The sequence below is a fragment of the Leucoraja erinacea genome, chromosome 16 (genome assembly GCF_028641065.1).
Source record: "Leucoraja erinacea ecotype New England chromosome 16, Leri_hhj_1, whole genome shotgun sequence".
NCBI classification, from domain to species: Eukaryota; Metazoa; Chordata; class Chondrichthyes; order Rajiformes; family Rajidae; genus Leucoraja; species Leucoraja erinaceus.
This window is the reverse complement of record NC_073392.1, coordinates 27,296,353-27,317,368: the sequence shown is the minus strand read 5'-3', so window position 1 is coordinate 27,317,368 and position 21,016 is coordinate 27,296,353. Positions and strand designations below refer to the sequence as shown.

The following is a 21,016-nucleotide window of genomic DNA, read 5'->3' as shown; positions in this document are numbered from 1 at the left end:
CCCATAAAGCATATAAGAAGTTAATTACCTAATTGTAATCTTCAGTATTAAAATAGTTACAAATTAAATCTTGTTCCCTTGACTTTTGTTGTGACAGAACATCAGCCCATAATAAACACCCAGAGAACTGTCTTGAAAATTCAAAAGTGTGAAATTCTCAAGATCAGAACTTTAATATTATTGTATTATATGCTGTAAGTCCGTAACAGATAGGTAAATAAATTACAATTTCTAGCAATAGACCAAGTCTTTTCGGAGAAGATCAGTTGCTAGCTGGTACATTGACATATCATAATCAGTAGCATCATCATACCCCTCAGATTGTAACCAATAAGCAACTCTGTACACCTTGTTTTTCCTCAACTTTTCAATTTTGGCATTGTAAACTACACGTCTTTGCTCTTCAAACCACACATGACATGCCTTTCTGCCCACTACTTTCCCATTAAGAATGTCCTGTAGATTCAATTTCTTAAGAAAAGGATATATTTTTTAAATAGCCTAAGTATCCAAATACAAACTAATCCCATTCACACAAGAATTCACAATATAACATGATTTTTAAATCTCACTGTCATGAATTCATATGTCAGATGGAAGGAATTTGATGTTTAATTCCCATAAATTAATCTAGAAACATCCACTTAATATAATCAAAATGCTTATGTTTTTGCACAATACATGGGACTAAAACTGATATTTAGTATAAAAATATTGACTATGGGTAGGCAATAACACAAAATATAGACGATTTTGATGCTCTTATGACATGATTGTCCAAAAAGAAAAGAGCATTTTAATCATCTTGCGAGTGGGTTTTTCTGGAACGCGATCGAGTGCAACTTTGCATTTGCAGTAGTTTTGAACCCCATATCAGCATCAAAAACACTGCCGGTTCGTATGGGGTCCAAATCACATTTTCGCAACGTAAAATTAGATTAAAGCCATCCCAAGAAGCAAGTTTATATGTAAAATAAACGACTTACCCTTAGTTTTGTCCTGTTCTTGCGATCCGTCACGTTGTAGGCGTTGAGGGCGTTAGAAGTCGCTTTTTATTTTAATCAAATTATTAAATTGTCTCGCAATTTAAAAAAAAATCGGGAACAGAAGACGGATCGATTACTCTTCAGGCGCCAAAGCCGCGCACACGGCCAGTGGCAGAACTGCAGCGCAGCTGAAGGTAAGTTTTGTAATCGCTATATTCAGCACCCTGTATTTTTACCTTTGCTCTGCATATTGCATTTGAGTTTCAACTGATTATATTTATGTATGGAATTATCTGATCTGATTGGATAGCATTCAAAACCAAGCTTTACACTGTACCACGGTACACACAACAGTAATAAACCTAAACCTAAATGATGCAAAGTTACAGCTGAAGAATGTTATTTGGCCCATCACTAACGGTTATGGTTCTTTGGGAGATTCATCCAAAAGTTAAATTCTGTAATAATTCCAATCACTCCATTGTCAAATTACAAATGATCGGCAAACGAATGCTACTACCTACATCAGATAGTGTCACAGAGGCATACAGTACGGAAACAGGCCCTTCGGCCAACTCTTCCATGACAACCAACATGTCCCATCGAGTTTCTTAAATTGCATTGCAAGATTAGCCTTAGGAGAATATCACCTGCAAACTGCCTACTCAAAATAATCAGTCAGATCTCTGATTCTTTGCTTCTTTTTTCTAAGTAAGCTATATTTGCCATTTTTCCTTTAAAATCAAGGTCCATTTAATAAGCCTTCTGCATGGATTTATCAAATGTCTTCTAAATGAGCATTAATACAGCAATCGCCAACATAAAATCAAATTAGATGTGATATTCCTTTATTCCATGCTGGCTATCCTTTAATAAAGCAATACTTCCAAATGAAGACACATGGAACTGCAGAGGATGGAATCTTGTGTAAAACACAAAGTGATGACAGCATCTCTGGAGGATATGGATGAATGATGTTTCAGGTTTAAAGAAGGGTCCAGACCCAAAACTTCACTATCCATGTCCTCCAGAGAGGCAGCTTGACCCACTGAGTTACTCCAACACTTTGTGTTCTACTTCCAAATAAAGATGTATTTTCTTCTTGACAATAACTTCTCCGCCACCAATTTATACTGACTGGCCTAATGTCCGCAGGTTCACACTGCTTTCTACAAAACTAGAACACACCAACAACATTTTAGCCCATAAGCACAACCCTGGTGCGGAACTTAAGGCTTTTATAGCTCCAGCAAGTGATTTCCATGAACTCTATGAAGATACATGCTTTACATGATAATATTATCCATATACCATTCTTCTTAATCCCATATCTGTGTAGTGTGCAATGCTTAATGTTCTACTGATAACTGGAATTCGCAACTGACAGAATATGAAGAAGTAAGTAACAATTTGTTCCCAAGGACAAGTGGAGGTGGAAAATTAGTTGATGAGGAAGAATTGAAAGAAAATTAACAAGCAGTTGGACAGAATCAGTTTATAAGACCATAAAACCATAAAACACAGGAGCAGATTTAGGCCATCCGGTCCATTGAGGCTGTTCAGCGAATCGATCAATTTTTCCTCTTAACCCCATTCTCCTACCTTGATGCCCTTACTAATCAATAACTTATCAATCTCCACTTTAAATGTAGCCAATGAGTTGGCCTACATCACTATCTGCGGCAATGAATTCCACATTCACCACCATCTGGCTAAAGGAATGCCTCCTCATCTCCACTCTATGTGTTGTTTCTATGTTCTCCTTATCTCCATTCCACGTATTTGTCTCAGTCTGGAAATGGTGGGAGTGAACAGTAGAATGTCTATTTCTTCCTTTTTTTCTGGGCAGAGACCATATCTCTAATCGAACACCTATTTTCCTTCCAATAAGTAATGTTGTACCTATGCAGAATATTTCCAGACTGCTCTCGAGTGATTTCTCAACAATTGATGAAGTAAATTGTTCTTATCCCTCACCTTGTTGCTCACAAATGTACAAAAGAGTATGGACTTTGCTGCATTCAACGCACTCTTGATTTTTTTAATGGTTTTATTTGTGAAACTTTTTAAATGTGATCTGGGAACTGAACGATTCTGCTCAGCTGTTTGTGACTATGTAGGGAAAATGGAGATAACAGGACAAGGCAGCATGTGGAAATATATCAGAACATCCCAAGGTCTGCTCTTGAACAGAGACCATAAGCTGGAAATGAGAATTTAGAACAGGCATTTCCAACAAAACGTTCACGTCATAAAATGTTAAATTCAATGGAAATAGAAGATCTAACCTCCTGCAACCTTTCACAAGTTACAGTATAGAAGCATAATTTCTTGCCTCTGGCTGAATGGGGGATTAATAAGGATTATTTTCTGCAATAGGATAGTCTCAAGTAATATAAAATTGGTTGGTTCACTCTGTATTTGACTGGAAGGGATAAATAGATAACTGCCAAACTACAGAATTGGAACATGCATTACGTCCAAATAAACGATATCCATTGTTCATATTTGTGTACTGTAGTGAAATAAATTCTGGGGGTATCTAAGGCGTTTTGTGATGTTCTGATACAATTGATGTGACATCAAGGCAGTTCTGTCTGCTATCAGAAAGTGAAAATTTGTATTTTTGGTGTAAAATGATATTTCAAGTTCCAAGTAAAAATATAGAATATACTTGAGACAAGGAATTGCAGTTCCTGGAATCTTGAAAAAAATCACAAAGTAATTCAGCAGTTCAGGCAGCATCTCTAGAGAACATGGATGGATGACATTTTGGTCGGGACCCTTCTTCAGATTGACTGTAGTAGGGAGAAGAAAGCTGAATGAAAGGTGTGGTGGTGATGGGGGGGGGGGGTATAGTGCCTGGCAAGTGGTAGGTGGGGTATAGATGATGGGGTGATTTACAAATGGGTGGTACTGGAGATGAAATGGAGCCAAAAGGGTATCAGATGAGGAGAGAAGAGGAGTGAAATGTAAAGCCAGAGGGATGGAAATAAGTGGGAGAGGACAATAGACAATAGGTGCAGGAGTAGGCCATTCGGCCCTTTGAGCCAGCACCGCCATTCAATGTGATCATGGCTGATCATCCCCAATCAGTATCCCGTTCCTGCCATCTCCCCATATCCTCTGACTCCGCTATCTTTAAGAGCCCTATCGATCTCTCTCTTGAAAGTGTCCAGAGAACCGCCCTCCACCTCCCTCTGAGGCAGAGAATTCCATAGACTCACAACTCTCTGTGAGAAAAAGTGTTTCTTCGTCTCCGTTCTAAATGGCTTACCCCTTATTCTTAAACTGTGGCCCCTGTTTCTGGACTCCTCCAACATTGGGAACATGTTTCCTGCCTCTAGTGTGTCCAAACCCTTAATAATCTTATATGTTTCAATAAGATCCCCTCTCATCCTTCTAAACTCCAGAGTATACAAACCCAGCCACTCCATTCTCTCAGCATATAACAGTCCCGCCATCCTGGGAATTAACGTTGTAAACCTACGCTGCACTCCCTCAATAGCAAGAATGTCCTTCCTCAAATTAGGGGACCAAAATGGACACAATACTCCAGGTGTGGTCTCACTAGGGTCCTACACAATTGAAGAAGGACCTCTTTGCTCCTATACTCAACTTCTCTTGATGTGAAGGCCAACATGCCATTCACTTTCTTTACTGCCTGTTGTACCTGCATGACTTCTTTCATTCTGATGAACAAGAACTCCCAGATCCCGTTGTACTTCCCCTTTTCCCAACTGGACACCATTTAGATAATAACCTGCCTTCCTGTTTTTGCTACCAAAGTGGATAACCTCACTTTTATCAACATTAAACTGCATCTGTCATGCATCTGCCCACACCCCAACCTGTCCAAGTCACCCTGCATTGTCATAGCATCGTCCTCACAGTCCACACTGTCACCGATCTTTGTGTCATTTGCAAATTTGCTAATGTTACTTTGAATCCCTTCATCTAAATCGTTGATGTTAATTGTACATAGCTATGGTCCCAGCACCGAGCCTAGTCACTGCCTGCCATTCTGAAAGGGACCCATTAATCCCTACTCTGTTTCCTCTGCCAACCAATTTCTATGCATGTCAGCACTCCCCATCGTAAATTTCCCCATTGTAAATCCATGCTGACTCGGACCGATCCTGTAACTGCCATCCAAATGTGCCACTATTTAATCTTTTATAATTGTCTTCAGCATCTTCCCCACCACTGATGTCAGGCTATCTGGTCTATAATTCCCTGTTTTCTCTCTCCCACATTTCTTAAAAAGTGGGATAACATTAGCTACCCACCAATCCACAGGAACTGATCCTGAATCTACTGAACATTGGAAAATGATCACCAATGCATCCACGATGTCTAGAGCCACTTCCTTAAGTACCCTGGGATGCAGACCATCAGGGGATTTATCAGCCGTCAGTCCCATCGGTTTACCCAACACCATTTCCTGCCTAATGTGGATTTCCTTTAGTTCCTCCGTCACCCCAGATCCTCTGGCCACTAGTACATCAGGAAGATTGGTTGTGTTCTCCTTAGCGAAGACGGATCCAAACTACCTGTTCAACTCATCTGCCATTTCCTTGTTCCCCATAATAAATTCACCTTTTTCAGTCTTCAAGGGTCCAACTTTGGTCTTAACTAATGTTTTCCTTTTCATATACCTAAAGTAGCTTTTACTATCCTCCTTTATATTCTTGGTTAGCTTACCTTCGTACCTCATCTTTTCTACCTGTATAGCCTTTTTAGTTATCTTCTGTTGCTATTTAAACATTATCCAATCCTCTTGCTTCCCACTCATCTTTGCTATGTTGTACAGGGCTTCTCTTTTATTTTTATACTGTCCTTGGTGTCCCTTGTCAGCCACGGTCGCCCCTTACTCCCCTTGGAATCTTTCTTCCTCTTTGGAATGAAATGAAATGGGATTCACTATTAATACTATTTGAGTTGTAAGTTACCCATATGTGGTTTGCAAGTGGCCTCACACTAGCAGTGGAGGAGGCCTAGAACAGAAAGGTCAGTATGCGAATGGGAAATGGAGTTAACATAGTTAGCAACTGGGAGATCCAGCTTGTGCAAGCATGTACCTGTGGTTGATTTCCTTGTGTTGTCCTCTCAAGTGTGCCTAAATTCTGAGGAGTCTCGTGTTTATTTAACTGTACTCATGCAGTGAGTTACTCACCTACCGTTACCACAAAGCCTTTCCATCATCTACAAGTCAGCAGTCAGAGACAGGATGCTCCCCTTGCTTGGATGAGTGCAGGTCTCAAGGTACTCAACAGCAGCCAGGACAACCACCCCTTAGGACTCTTCCAACCATCTTAAATGTGCAATCTCTCCATTATAGTTGCACCTATTGTAAGATACAGCATGGAAACAGGCCGTTCAGCTCACTGAATCCATGCCGACCATTGATCACCCACTCACTAGATCTATGTTATCCCATTTTCTCACCCACTGGAAACCGGAGCATCCGGAAGAAACCCACTCGGTCACAAAAAGAACGTGCAAACTCCACACATACAGCATCTGAGGTCAGAATCAGACCTGGATCTCTGGTACTGTTTGGCTGTGGCTTTACCAGCTGCACCACTGTGCCGCTCAAAGTTGTACAGAATTTGCAGTATGGCTGTGAGGATGACTGGAGGACATGGAATGGGATAAACCGTTCACTGTAAGAGGAGCAGAAGAGAGGGAGGACTCTCAATAGGTGGACTTACCTGCTGCCCAGATCTAAGTGAGGAACTTGTGTTCGGTAGAAGTGAGATCGACCGATTGACCAAATAATGCCAGCACAATAACCTGGGTCTCAACACCAGCAAAACCAAGGAACTGATTGTGGACTTCGGAAGGGGTAGGATGGGGACCCACAGTCCCGTTTATATCAGTGGGTCGATGGTGGAAAGGGTCAAGAACTTCAAATTCCTGGGCATGCAAATTTCTGAAGATCTCTCCTGGTCCCAGAACACTGATGCAATCATAAACAAAGAACATCAGCGACTCTACTTCCTGAGAAGATTACGGAGAGTCGGTATGTCAAGGAGGAATCTCTTGAACTTCTATAGGTGCACAGCAGAGAGCATGCTGACAGGTTGCATCGTGGCTTGGTATGGTAACCTGAGTGTCCAGGAGCGGAAAAGGCTGCAAAAAGTTGTAAACATTGCCCAATCCATCATCGGCTCTGACCTCCCTACCATCGAGGGGATCCATGGTAGTCGCTGCCTCAAAAAGACTGCCAGCATCATCAAGGACCATCTTGGCCATACACTCATCTCTCCGCTGCCTTCAGGTAAAAGGTACAGGAGCCTGAAATCTGCAACATCCAGGTTCAGGAACAGCCTCTTCCCCACAGCCATCAGACTATTAAACACAACTTCAACCAAACTGACCTATAACAGCCTATTGCACTTTATCTGTTTATTTATGTGTGTACTGTATATATATATATTCTATGGTATATGGACACACTGATCTGATCTGTATATATGCCTACAATATTCTGTTGTGCTGCAACAATGCACAAATTTCATTGTCCTATCTGGGACACATGACAATAAACTCTCTTGACTTGGCTTGACTTGGGTAAGTGTGCATCCTTACTAATAAATGTGGCTTCCTTTAACAAGAGCTTCATCTTCAAGGCTGTGCAATGGTTATTAAGATCACTGTGACCATGGACAACTTCGGCAGATAGGTTCTTTATTTGCTGTTGTCTAATGGAGGTCAAGGAGGCATTCCACTCCGAGAAGTGAGTATCTTTCATCGTCTCTTGTGGGAGAGGAGGGAGAGGGCATGTGGTTTTGTGATTATTGTAGCTTTCCTCTAGCGCAAGTTGTCAGCGGGAACACATTACTTTGCCAGCACTGCGCGGCAACTTGAAGATGAAGTACACTAGAAGGACTTCCAAACTGGTGTGAGATTAAACATAGTGCATCATGCAGGTCATTGATCAAAATCCTCGAGGCTGTTATAAATCCTGAAAATAGATCACCTAGCACTTTTATTTCAATATAACACAATTGAAAATGCAGTTATTGCCGAGGGAAATTTTATAATGACCATTTCCCAGATATTAAAATCATTCTGGAAATCTGATGGCACTTCACTGTGTGAGTTTTATGATTTTTTAATTATTTGCAAAAAATATATACAGGAATAAAATCAATAAACACCTTAATATTTGTTGTGCCGTTAAAACGATACATACTTGTAGAATATTCCAGTGTTATTTACATTTCCTCATTAAACAATACACCATGAAGTGTGGTTCCGTCTCCACAGAGACTTTGCATTAGTTGCATCAAGCTTCAATGCCTCTCTTGACATATACGCTGCACCCTGGAATGTGCTAGCTAGCATCATTCACTTACAGATATATCTCCTCACATTGGAAGACCAATGTTGTAGACAGACCAACGTGCATCTTTCACCATGTTACTGATCTTCCTGTAGCAATTGATAGATTGAAAGATACAGCATGTAAACAGGTCCTTTGGCCCACTGAGTCCACACTGACCATTGATCACACTAGTTCTATCCTTATCCCACTATCACATCCACTACCTACACTTTAGGGGCAATTTACAAAGGCCAATTAACCTACAAACCCACACGATTTGGGTATGAGGGAGGAAACTGCATCTAGTGGAACTCCACTTGCAATCGAAAGGAAATGCCACTCCCACATTCTTAATTTACATTGGTTATCCATCTCGCCAGCACCTGCCTCAACTCCTCTGAATCAGACTCCCAGCACCTTCAGATAGTTGACGGTAAAAAGAACCAGATTTGCAGGGCCATTTGGCAAAATGTATGCCACACTCTCGTAGGCCAATCCAAACTGGTCACAGATGCTGATCAATGGATGGACCAACTGTGGGTACGAGCAGAAGACAGAGATGTTGTTCTTGTATAGGAAGGCTATGATTGATTGCACACTGCCTGGGATCATCACTCTTTTATGCTTGAGTCCTTCCTGATTGATTTGGCAAAAGATTTGATATAATAAGATAGAGTGTGCAGGCTTGCCTGACTCCAGGCTATATGAGGAAGTTGGACTTCACTGCTGAAAAAAATCTTGACCATATGTCCTTCAGGCAATGGTTAGCACAGAATGACCTGCAGACCCTGTGGGATAAGGACAATATGGACCCAGTCGGATGATTTTGCTGGCACTTTCAGAACAATCAGAATATTTCAATGCGCGAACTCACCAATAAGCTCCATGACGTTAATTTCCTGGCAGTGATTGGGGTCTGCCCTGTCAAATCCATTCTGTAGTCGTTACGCATGCTCTGCTCTCAAGACAGCTGCGGTAAGAATAAGACAAACGTCCACCCCTTTGTGGATTGTATGTTTGCCAAATATGTCTGGAAAAGGATGTCATGGTCCTTGATGAGGTTCGTCCCAGCTACTGTCTAACAAAAAGGGGCAAAGGGGAGAGGCTTTCCATCCACACCTCAACCCTTTATCCCATCACACCTATTCCTCACCCTCCCCCTCCCTCACGACTTACATTCCTTTCTCTATATTCATAATCCATACTCTTCCATCCTTGTCTTACACCTTCTGTCTTTTCATCTCTGGCCTTTGTCCAACCATCCCCAGTATACACTGATGGTACCGAAGTAGAGATCGGTGAATGGCTTCTAGTTCTTAAGAGTAAATATCACCAGCAACTTGTCCAGGACTAGCCATATCTTAGCAATGGTTAAGAAAGCACACCGATGCCTCTACTTCCTTTGAAGGTGTAGAAAGTATGACATGTCCCCAACAACTTTCACCAACCTCTACAGATGTGCTATAAAAAGCGCTTTTCACTGTACCTCAGTATGTAATAAACTACATTCTGAAATATCTGCCTATCATCTGTATTAAACTATCTATCACTCGTCAGGCTTTTGCCCCAGTTACATCTTAATCCCTACCCTCTTTGTTCCTGATCGTCACACTGTTCGTGGAAACGGAACCGTGATACGTTTCACTACAGTTCAGGAAACGGAGTGTGTAAAGTTCAAGACAGCGCGGGAAACGAAGCACAACACAGATACATTTCAAATGAACGCGAGAAACGGAACTCTGATAAACACGAAAGGAGCGCAGGGAAAGGTGAGTTGACTCAGTTTAATTCCAACATTTATTTCTTGGTATTTTGTTTAGTGCATTAATTATTCTTTCCTACAACTGTCGCGAGGTCTGATAAAGGTTATCGATAAAGGTTCGGCCTATCCAAGTTCTCCAGAGATGCTGAAGAAGGGTTTCGGCCAGAAACGTCGCCTATTTCCTTCGCTCCATAGATGCTGCTGCACCCGCCGAGTTTCTCCAGTATTTTTGTCTACCTCCAGAGATGCTGCCCGCCCCGCGCAGTTACACCAGCACTTTGTGTCCTTTTGGTTAAAAGATCAGTGGCTTTCTCTCTCACTCCTTTCTTATATAGCGGATCACAAGTGCGGCAATCCGATCCACAGGAACAATTCAACACTGTAAATAATATTGTCCAATGCATGCAACTAACTCATAGACACGAGGGACTGCAGATGCAGGTTTTTGGTTAGCACGCAACAAAAAAGCTTTTCATTGTACTAAGGTACACGTAAAAAGAAACTAAATCAAACTTTAAAAAAAGTGCTGGGGGAACTCAGCGGGTCAGGCATCATCTCTGACGAACAGTGATGGGTGACATTTCTGGTTGGAACCCTTCCTCAGATCCTATCAGTACCTCTATTGGCAATCTCTATTGACAATTCTTTCAAAACGAGAATACAGATGAGCAGGTTTTACATTTACACCTCTTGGTCTTTCTATCTCACCATATCTCTAGGACTTTACTAATTTCTTTGCTCAATCACATTGGATTCTTGGTTCTCTCATATTTCTGGTGGGTCTTTCCTGTCTTCTATGAAGACAGACTCAATGTATTGGTTTAATTTCTTCACCATTTACTTATTCCCCAATATAAATTCTCCTGTCTCTGTCTGTAATGAAACACATTTCGCCTCACCACGTTGAGAAAATATTATGATGTTTTTTATTTTCTCACCATTTTCTCCACAATTAGATTCATAGAAGCATACAGCACCAAAACAGGCCCTTGAGCCCAAAACGCAAAGTTCTGGAGTAACCCAGCGGGTCAGGCAGCATCTCTGGAGGATAGGCGATCTTTTGGGTTGGGATTCATCTTCAGACTCTGCTGCCTGCTCCAGCACTTTGTTTTTACTCATTCCAGCACTTGCAGTTCCTTGTGCGTCCCTTGTGGCAACTTGTCCATGGTCGTCAACATGCTCCATCTAAGCTATTATTTGCCCACTAGTATTTGTCCCATATCCCTCCAAACCTTTTATTATCTTTTGATTTATTAAACATCCCAATATTGGAACAGTCCTATTATTTAGTTTGGAGCCCTGTCAACAACTCTATTTATGCCACTAGCCTGCAAGATGGTTCTCAGACAATTCCTTTGAAGGCCATCCCATACCTCCTGTGTCCCCCTCCCTGACTCTCAGTCGGTCTTGACGCGAAACGTCACCTATTCCTTTTCTCCGAAGATGCTGCCTGACCCGCTGAGTTACTCCAGCACTTTGTGTTTATCTTCGGTGTAAACAAGCATCTGCACTTCCTTCTTACACAGTACTCGAAATGTGGCTGTATGTAATACTTCATAACTTCAAATGTGCAGAACCAGCTCACACTTGTGCCATCAGAACAAACAAAAAGCAAATCAAATTTAAAAACCCACTCACCAATCAGCTACTACAGTTCTGTGATCTCACACACAGACATTCAGAAGCAGGAAGAGACTGAGCATTTCCACCGGCTGAAACAAGGTGGGCCTATTTTTTAACAGATTTTCTGTCTATAATTTGGTCTCTCGTCTTTCTACTAATATGCCCACCTCGCTGAAAGTAGTGTCAGCATCAGTCTATCCTTTTAAGAGTCAAGAGTGTTTAGTTGACATATGTACTGACAACAGATTAATTAAATTATTATGCAGAACTTAACAGCTGTAAATGCAAAACATCAATAAAATATGTAATATTTTTTTAAATCAATAAATTAATAGTTATAAAACTAATGCAAAAAAAAAAAAGTCCTTAGCTCATAGTTGCTGTAGTGTTTAGTTTAGAGATACAGCGCAGAAATAGGCCCTTCGGCCCACTGGGTCCGCGCCGACCAGTGATCCCCACATATTAACACCATCCACACACTAGGAACAACTGTATGTCTTTGGAGTGTGGGAGGAAACCGAAGAGAGTCTCGGTACAGACAGCACACGTAGTCAGGATCAAACCTCGATCTCCGGCGTTGCATTCTACCGCTGCTCCACCATGCACCCTTAATATTCAAGACCCTTATAGTTATTCAAGCTATTCATGAACCTGGTGGTCACGTTTTCAGGTTCCTGTACCTTCTTCCCGATGGAAAGAGTAACATTGTCGCACAGTCAGGTTGGTGTGGGTCTTAGATGATATTGGCTGCCTTTTTGAGGTAGCGCCTTTTATAGATCCTTTCGATGGTGGGGAGGTCAGTACCTGTAATGGACCAGCTGTGTCTACCACGCTCTGTAATCTCTTTTGTTCCAGCCGTGAAGGAACCAGTCAATATGTTCTGTATCATACACCGTTACAAGTTCAATGGAGTTTTCATCGACATACCGAATCACCTTAATCTTCAAAGGAAGTAGCGACATTGTGTTTTTTAAAATTCTTTGGATGCCACCTCTTGCCACTTCCTCTTCAAAGTAGCTTTAAGCACTCTCCCAACACATTTTTGACCAACAAGTTCAGCTAACCAGTGGGAAAATTATGAATCAAATTCTCTCTCTGTGCTTTATCAAACTCTGCTACAAAGCTTTTCTTTAACCTTTCACATTATAAAGAAGACACCTTTTCTCGATCCTTCATTCACCCCTACAAAAACGTCTACACACGTTTTGAGCAAACACTTTATTGCCGTTTTTAATAATTATTAGTGCTGCACTGTTGTGCATCTTCAGATCCAATACATCAGCTCGTTGACAACGGAGTTGAAACTCTTAAAGATACCCCTCAGCTACACCATAGCACTGTTGGAAGCTGCCTGTGGTGCACACTTCATAGGGCAGTGGGTGAAAGGGCGTAATTGTAGAATGGAGGTGAAGATATTTTCGTTTGCAGTCTTATGGGGAAAAACCTGGTCTGGGACTATATTTTATGTTTTTGAAAGAAATTACACATGTATCCAGAATATCACAAAAAAAAGGGTAATGGGACTGAACAACATTTGAGCACCAGGAGTATAACGGTTGGAATCTGAAGAGAAAGAACTTGCGGACTCATGGGACTGGGACTAAATAGAGCAGCTCTTGCAAGGGATTGCTTAGGCACAAATAGGTGAGCAGCGGGAGAGAGGTCCAGATTTCTAATATATTTTGTGTGTGCCAGTACTGTATCTCCTAATATAGTTAGTGAATGGTCCAGCTGTATTGTTTTAAATTATGTTCATTCATTTTTGTTGACTCCACTTTGATTTTCTCTGGCCATTTACAATTATCAAATTTAAAAAATCACATTAAAGCACTAGAGCGAAGAATGTCATTGAATGTTGTGGTTACAACAATATGATTTTGTGCAGATATAGAAAAATGTTTCAGTATTCTTCCAATGTGTACTTGGACACCCTAAATGTTTGGAGTAATTGGTTCTTGCCATCACTCTGGCAGAGAATAGGTGGAATTTTATAGCTTTGTTGTAAACGTTAATTTCAAGCAAATTATTATGGATGGCAACTGGTCGAGCTGCTGTCTCACAGTGCCAGAGACCCGCGTTCGCCACTGACCACGGGTACTGTCTAAGTGAAGTTTGCACTTTCTTCCTTGCTCATCCACTTCCTATACACCTTTTTCAGGCTAGAGTTGCAGATTTCTATTACAAGTTATTTGCTTTCTCCTACTTTAAATATTAAATCACCAGTTGTAATTTTAAAATGATACTCTTGTTGTTCTTTGATTTTCTCTGGCCAGGTAAAATTAATAAATTAGATTCCCTTAAAATACCATATAGAAGAATGTGATTTGTGCTTTCTTGGTCAAATTAATAATTCAATACACTCATGAAGGGTTAATGCTGGAAACATTATTGTACACAGAAAACAATAAAAAGCCGATAAAGTTCCCAAATTGTTCCAGAATGATTTTTTTTTCTCTCTCTCTAGGCTCGAGACATAAAATATGAGTGTGTTGACAAATAATTTGGAAGACACTAACAGTGAAAAAGGTAAAGGTAAAAATGAATGAAAATGCATAAAATAAGCAGTTGGAGGAACTTATTGAGTCAGGCAGCATCTGTGGAGGAAATATGCATGAAATATTTGAGGTTGAGATCTTTCTTCAGACTGATGAGTCAAGGGGCCTGATCCAAAGCTATTTAAGTCTATTTCCCTCCTCGGATGCTGCCTGACATATGGAGTTCCTCCAGTTCTTTGTGTTTTTGCTCAAGATTCCAGCATCTGCAATCTCTTGAATTTCCAACTGAAAATGCACCATGGGTTTTCCTTACATTTTGGGTTTGAATTGGTCTAAACTCTTAGAACCAGTTGTATATTAAAATAAATATAACATGTAATGATAATTAAAATAAATAAGCCCAATAAGTCTGGAGGAAGGGTCTCATCCTGAAAGGTCGGATGTCCATTTCCCTCCATAGATGCTACCTGACCCGCTGTGTTCCTCCAGCGGATTGCCATTCGCACAAGGTTCCAGCATTTGCATTTTCTTGTGTCTTAATATGCATAATGCTTTCTTTGAAACATGGAACTAATATAAACAAGAATTTAATATAATATGTGCCAATTATTTCCTCCAGACTTTCTCTCATTTTGCTACAATTAAGAAGTTAGTTTTGCATTACTGCTTTAAAAATGTTTTTCTTCTTTCTATATAGATAATATAACGGACCGATTGCTGATGAAGGTAGCTGATAGATTCGGCAACGAATGGGAGCACATAGCAATTGGAGACCTAGGCTTTAATAAACATGAGGTTGATCGGTTTAGTTCTGATGGAACGACTCATCAAAAGAGAGTGTTTAATATGCTATACGCTTGGAAATGTCGGCAAAAACCCGCAAAAATCAAAACTCTTATCCAAAATCTGGAAAAAGCTGATATTCATCCTGATGTGTTGGAACTTCTGAAGAATGAAAACAACAGTTTTAATGGTAATGTTTCCCGATGGGGTATAAAGCAGAGGGATACATGTCTGATATGATACATAAATTACAGATTGTTTCAAGACAAAGAATATTTTATAGGATCCAAAGCAGGCGTGAGACAATAGAGAGGTTGGAACTTGATGAAAGCAAGTTCTATAGATGGGATAGGCAGGAGCACAGCAGGGTGTGAGGAAGCACTGTTTGCTTAACTTGCATTTATTTCAATGCTAGAGGCCTGACAGGTAAGGCAAATGAACGCAGGGCATGAATAGGACATGCGACTGGGATGTTATGGCCATTATGGCAACCTGGCTAAGAGAGGGACTGGAGTGGCTGCTTAATATTCCAGGGTACAAGTGCTGCAGATGAGATGGGGTGGGGGTAAAAGAGGAGGGGAAGTTGCTTTATGATGAGGAGAATGTTGTGGCAATTGTCTGACATGGTTTGACCAGTGAAGCTATTTGGGTGGAGCTGAGAAATAAAATGGTCATTTTGTTGGGAGTGTACTAAGCCCCCAATTGGCCCTATCACTCTAACATTCCCTATCCACATACCTGTCCAAATGTATGTATGTGTGGATAAGGAGGAACTGAAGAAATGTCACAACCCAAAATATCAACTATTTATGCCCTTTGTGTTCTCTGTGAGATTCCAACACTGCAGTTCCTTGTGTATATCTGCCCAAATGTCTTGACTTTTAATAGTAAGATTAAACGAGTACTTACCGGTATGAAGTTTGATCTGTATTTTATGAGGAGTTACGATGAGGTATTACGTGAAGACCCCAGCCCAGTGCGCAGGTGCGGCATACTTCGAAGCAGCGGTGTGAAATCACAGGATAGACACAATATTTGAAGTAAGATAGTAAAGATCATGAGACATCAGTTTATTAGTTTGATCTATATATTGAGGGTGGGAGCGGAGGGCACGTAATACCTCATCGTAACTCCTCATAAAATACAGATCAAACTTCATACTGGTAAGTACTCGTTTAATCTTACTATTTTACTTCGGAGTCACGTGAGTGATTCCGTGAAGACTTCAAAGGTCTGTGATTTCAAACCGTGTAACAGTTTTTATTTCACTCACTGCCGAAGTTTTTGAGGGAGGAAGTGTTATCGTAATCAACCAATGGATCTGCTTTCACAAGAAACAGAAAGGTATTTGTTAACAATAACAACATAAAGAGCTCCCCTGAGCTTAAATTAATATTGCAGTTTGTAATATTCTTTCTGCAATTAAATCAGGCTTATCAACGGTTTACAATAAAAAAATGTTCTGAACGTCGTTCCCTTGACCATTCTGCCGTATTGAGAATGTGGTCAACCGGGATGTCCATTCGTTCAGCCGCTGATATCAATGCTGCCCTAGTGGAATGGGATTAAAATGTATTATTATCTATTCCGGCAGCTTTCAGTACCTGTTTGAGCCACCTTGGAGTGGTTTGGCTCATACCCCGTCTTGGGGTTTCTGTGGTTGACCCATAGGCTTTCCTCTCCCTCTAAGATTGTGGGTTGTGTCTATATATTGTAGTAGATGGGTCACCACACTCAACCTGGACTCTGGTGGGTAGGCCCGGAATCCCACCAGTGAATTGGGCGTTCCTGGTCCATATAACCATATAATAATTGCAGCACGGAAAAACACAGGCCATCTCGACCCTACTAGTCCGTGCCGAACTCATAATCTCGCCTAGTCCCATATACCTGCGAGTTGGGTTTTTACCAGACCTAGAATGATGAACGTGATGCGTCTGGGGTAATCACCATGTTATCCAGTCTAGTTTTATGGAGTGACTGGACTCTGTGAGCGTATACAAGAGCCATAAGCATGAGCGTTTTTAACATAGATAGAGCAAGACTGAGGGATCTGGCTGGTGCCATTCTCTGAGATATGTCAATATCACACCGATATCCCATACATGGGTATACCTCCATGCTCTGCTGTCCTGCTGTTTTAGATAAGCAGACAAGGCGCTCCATGCTGTATTTATGGCACTGTAACTCACCTTTTAGTCATGGTGTAGATATTCCAGGAACTCCAATACGTCAGTGGTTGAATAGTTTGGTATGTTGTCCCTGCGTCGTGGCAGTATTTTACCCATGTTAGCTCTTGGTGACTGTTCGCAGGGATGCCGACATGGTGGTAATGGTTCCTTTGGATAATCCCAGTCCCTGGTAAGGTCTATTCAAAACCTGCACCCAGGAGTTTGATGTTTTCCTGGCATGGGTGGCTTATGCCTGATACTGGGTTGAGTCAGCAACCATGGTCCACTAGGGAAATCCATAGGTGACTCGCCCACCATGTCGTGATGAACTGGGAACCATGGCTGTGTAGGCCGGTCGGGCACGTTCAATATCTCGGAGACAGATTCCATCTGTATTGCGAAGTGCCCGACTGATGAGGCAGAAGGGAGGAAGGCAAAGCAGAAATTCCCCCTTCCAGCGTGTAGGCATCTATCGCTGCTGCCTCTGATCTGGTTCCTAAGTCACATACATAGGTTACTGGTGATTCCGTCTTGTGCAACCAAATTGATATCTGGCTTTCAAACTGCTTAATACCTTTAGCAGATATTTTGGGTTTGACATCTATTCAATGTTATCATAAATTTTTACCCGTGACGTGGTGTCTCCCACTGTGTTCTAGCTTCCTAGGACATAGGCAGCTGATAGTTAAAATGTCTTTTGACACACCATTGCCAGATCTGTTTGACCAATTTGTTGCACAATAATGATTTTATGCTCCCCATAGGGTTGATACAGGTGCACAACCTTTTATCCGAAAGCCTTGGGACCAGACACTTTTCGTAATTCAGAATTTTTCGGCTTTCGGAATGGAAGATTTTTAGCGTAGATTTTAACGGCTGGCTCAGTGGCAGAGTGCTCGGCTCATATCCACAAGGTCGTGAGTTTGCGCCTCGATCCCGGCAGTTACTCGATCGCGAGTTTGAGTCTTCAATGTAGTTTTTTCTTGCAGAATAGGAGAGAATAGGGAGGGTTAGGCTGGGATCATTCTCTGCGAGATAATCTAAGTGCGGGAGACAAGTGTAGGAGAGGTGTACTGACTGTGTGGGCAGAACTTTGGAAGTGATTGCCCACCATTCTCAAAAGCCGCTGTGTCTCCCTGTCCCTCCAACTCCAGAGGAATCCGCTGCCCGATGCGCCGCTACGGCGACAAGTGGCAGTTCGCCCACAGCCCGAGCTGCGCCCCCCTCATCCGCAACCCGGGTTCCTCTGGAGTTGGAGCGGGGCTGGGCTAGAGTTGTTGCTGGCTGTGAGTCTCTGGGATCTCCGTGCTTGCAGTGGGCCTGGGGGTCGGTGTCCCGATGAGGGGGCGCAGCTCGGGCTGTGGGCGAAGTGCCACTTGTCGCTGTAGCGGCGCATCGGGGAGCGGCTTCTGGTGGTCCTGACGTCTCTCAGCTCCTGTCCAGGGGGATGGCCGGAGACGTCAGGACCAACAAGAACCCGCTCCCCGATGCGCCGCTACAGCGACAAGTGGCAGTTCGCCCACAGCCCGAGCTGCGCCCCCTCATCCGCAACCCGGGTTCCTCTGGAGTTGGAGCGGGGCTGGGCTAGAGTTGCTGCTGGCTGTGAGTCTCTGGGATCTCCGTGCTTGCAGTCGTCGTGTCCCGTTGGTCCTGACGTCTCTGGTCACCCCTGGACTGGAGCTGAGACTGGGAACTTTACCGCCCTTGCCCCCTCCCTCTGCAACTGCAAACAACCCCACAGTTCCCAGTCTCAGCTCCTGTACAGGGGGGTGGCCGGAGACGTCACAGCCCGAGCTGCGCCCCCTCATCCGCAACCTCAAGACCAAGACGCACCTTGCACACCATCAGCTTCGGTCCCTACGGGGAGCGTGTTCCTCTGGAATTGGAGCGGGGCTGGGCTGCTGCTGGCTGTGGGTCTCTGGGATCTCCGTGCTTGCAGTGGGCCTGGGGGCCGGTGTCCCGTTGGTCCTGACGTCTCCGGTGATTGGCACTAGCTCCGACGTGAAGACAGTGCAAAACCCCCGCGCCGGTGCAATGGGCGGGGAGCTGGAGAGGGGAGGGAAGGGGTCACACACATGGCCTGGAAGCAGAGGGGTGTAGGTGGGGTGAAACTTAAGGGAGCGACAATTTGCTGCTGCCTGCCCGCTGAGTTAAAAAGTTCTCATGCAAGACTCACGATACACTGTGTATCGTGAGTCTACCTTGGGAACGTTTTAACTCAGCGGGCAGGCAGCAGCAGATTGTCAATTATTAACCCTCCCGCGCAATATACCCTCACCTTCTCTTTTATGAATGGGGATTTAGTTCCCCTTTCTTCGAGGACCGACCGGAGGTTCCGCTGTCACCTCTGCGGGCCGCCCTCGGTGAACGTTTTCAAGGACCTTTCTTCAAGGACTGAAAAAATGTCGCTATTCGGAGGTTTTCGTTATTTGGATCGTCGGATAAAAGGTTGTGCACCTGTATAAGCCACCACCATAGTATTATCAATCCGTAACCACATATGTACGTGCTGCATTTGAAATGCATATGCTTTTTAGCCCAATAGGCGATCACCAATCCCAAGTAGTTGATGCCCGGTGTGTGTAGTAACGATGTTTCTGAATTGGTCCATCTGTTACCTGTGCTGGATATGGAGTTTAGTTGCTCCCCAGCCTAAAGTACTGGCATCGGTTTTTAAAAACCAAGTTGGGATTGGTGATGATAATAGGGCTGAAAACTATGCCAAATATATGTCTGCCCACCACTGTAATTGTGATATAGCTTCAGTGGGTACATTCATGATTTGATTATAGTGACCCAAGTACCTTGGCAAAGTAACAGTCATATGGATGGAATTGTTATTGAAGCCCAGATAATCCATGGTAGTTAACAGCTTCAATTCTGGTTTATCTGGGCGTGGGATGAACCTCAGAGGTTTAGGGAGCTGTTTCGTAGCTAGAACTGCTGCCACAGCTAATTCCTTTGTTTCCCCTAATATGAGGATATCATCCAATATATGCCATGATTATGCTTGTTTTCTTAATATTTTCATGGCCATTTTTAATATTTATAATAGTTTAGGGCTGAGGTTAGACCATTGGGAATGCTCTATACTCCCATAGTTGCCCTAACCGGGATATCCATTATCCAGGTAAAAATTTTTAGGTATCTATAATGATCCTAGTGTATGGGTATAAGATAGTTAGCATCTTCCATATCAATGCTCGCCATAGGTATCCTTTGGAGATCAGATGTCTGGCAGTGACAAAAAACCCGTCTCCATCTTAAAGTGTATATACTCAACAGATTTATTTAGTGATATTAGATCAATGATGATGCTACATTCACCATCTTTTGTAGTTTTGGTGAATATATTCGATACAAATTCCAATGGTTCATGTTTACTCTCATGATCCGTTTAGTAATGAGCTTTTCTAGTTCAGCTTGACCTTCTCACTTCTCTTTCTTAGAGGGAGAAAATGCCCTTTGGGCGCATTGCTGAACTGGCGGTAATATGCCCAATTTGAATTCAAGTTTTTATCCACTAATACTGTTGAGTATATTTTAGTTATTTGTGACAGCACCCCATGCTTTATCAACAATTGTAAATGCCCCCCCCGCAGTTAGTAGAACACCCTTATTTAGTGTAAACTGGGAGGAACCAGACTACCTACCTCCATGTTTATTGTTTTTTCATGAAGGCCTAGTTTTGCTGGTATGCTGGTGCTGTCGGTGGGGCGGCGCATTTTCCCATGGCTCCGCTCTGGGCCCCTGTCTAAAAAGAACTTTGGGGGTAATGTGAAGCGGTCGCCAGGCTTTCACCAGTCCTTGTTCGATATTGCTGGTGGATGCCGAGGGGTGCTGCCAGCTGGGTGTTGGATGCG

The 21,016-nt window shown here is 42.6% G+C and overlaps 1 protein-coding gene across 2 annotated transcripts in view; it reads left to right on the top strand.

Moving 5' to 3' along the window:
• The first annotated feature begins 8,190 nt into the window (after positions 1–8,190).
• The window catches only part of zgc:174906 (uncharacterized protein LOC571548 homolog), a 60,426-nt gene continuing 47,600 nt past the window's right edge, over positions 8,191–21,016 (top strand). Inside the window, exons 1-3 of one of the 2 annotated variants that reach the window (XM_055647982.1) lie at positions 8,191–10,088; positions 14,169–14,230; positions 14,897–15,172. In XM_055647982.1, the coding sequence (XP_055503957.1) occupies positions 14,185–14,230; positions 14,897–15,172 (322 nt within the window). In that variant the 5' untranslated portion in view covers positions 8,191–10,088; positions 14,169–14,184. Of the gene's footprint in view, positions 10,089–14,071; positions 14,231–14,896; positions 15,173–21,016 lie in introns of those variants that run through there. The other variant, XM_055647983.1, reaches the window with a different exon arrangement.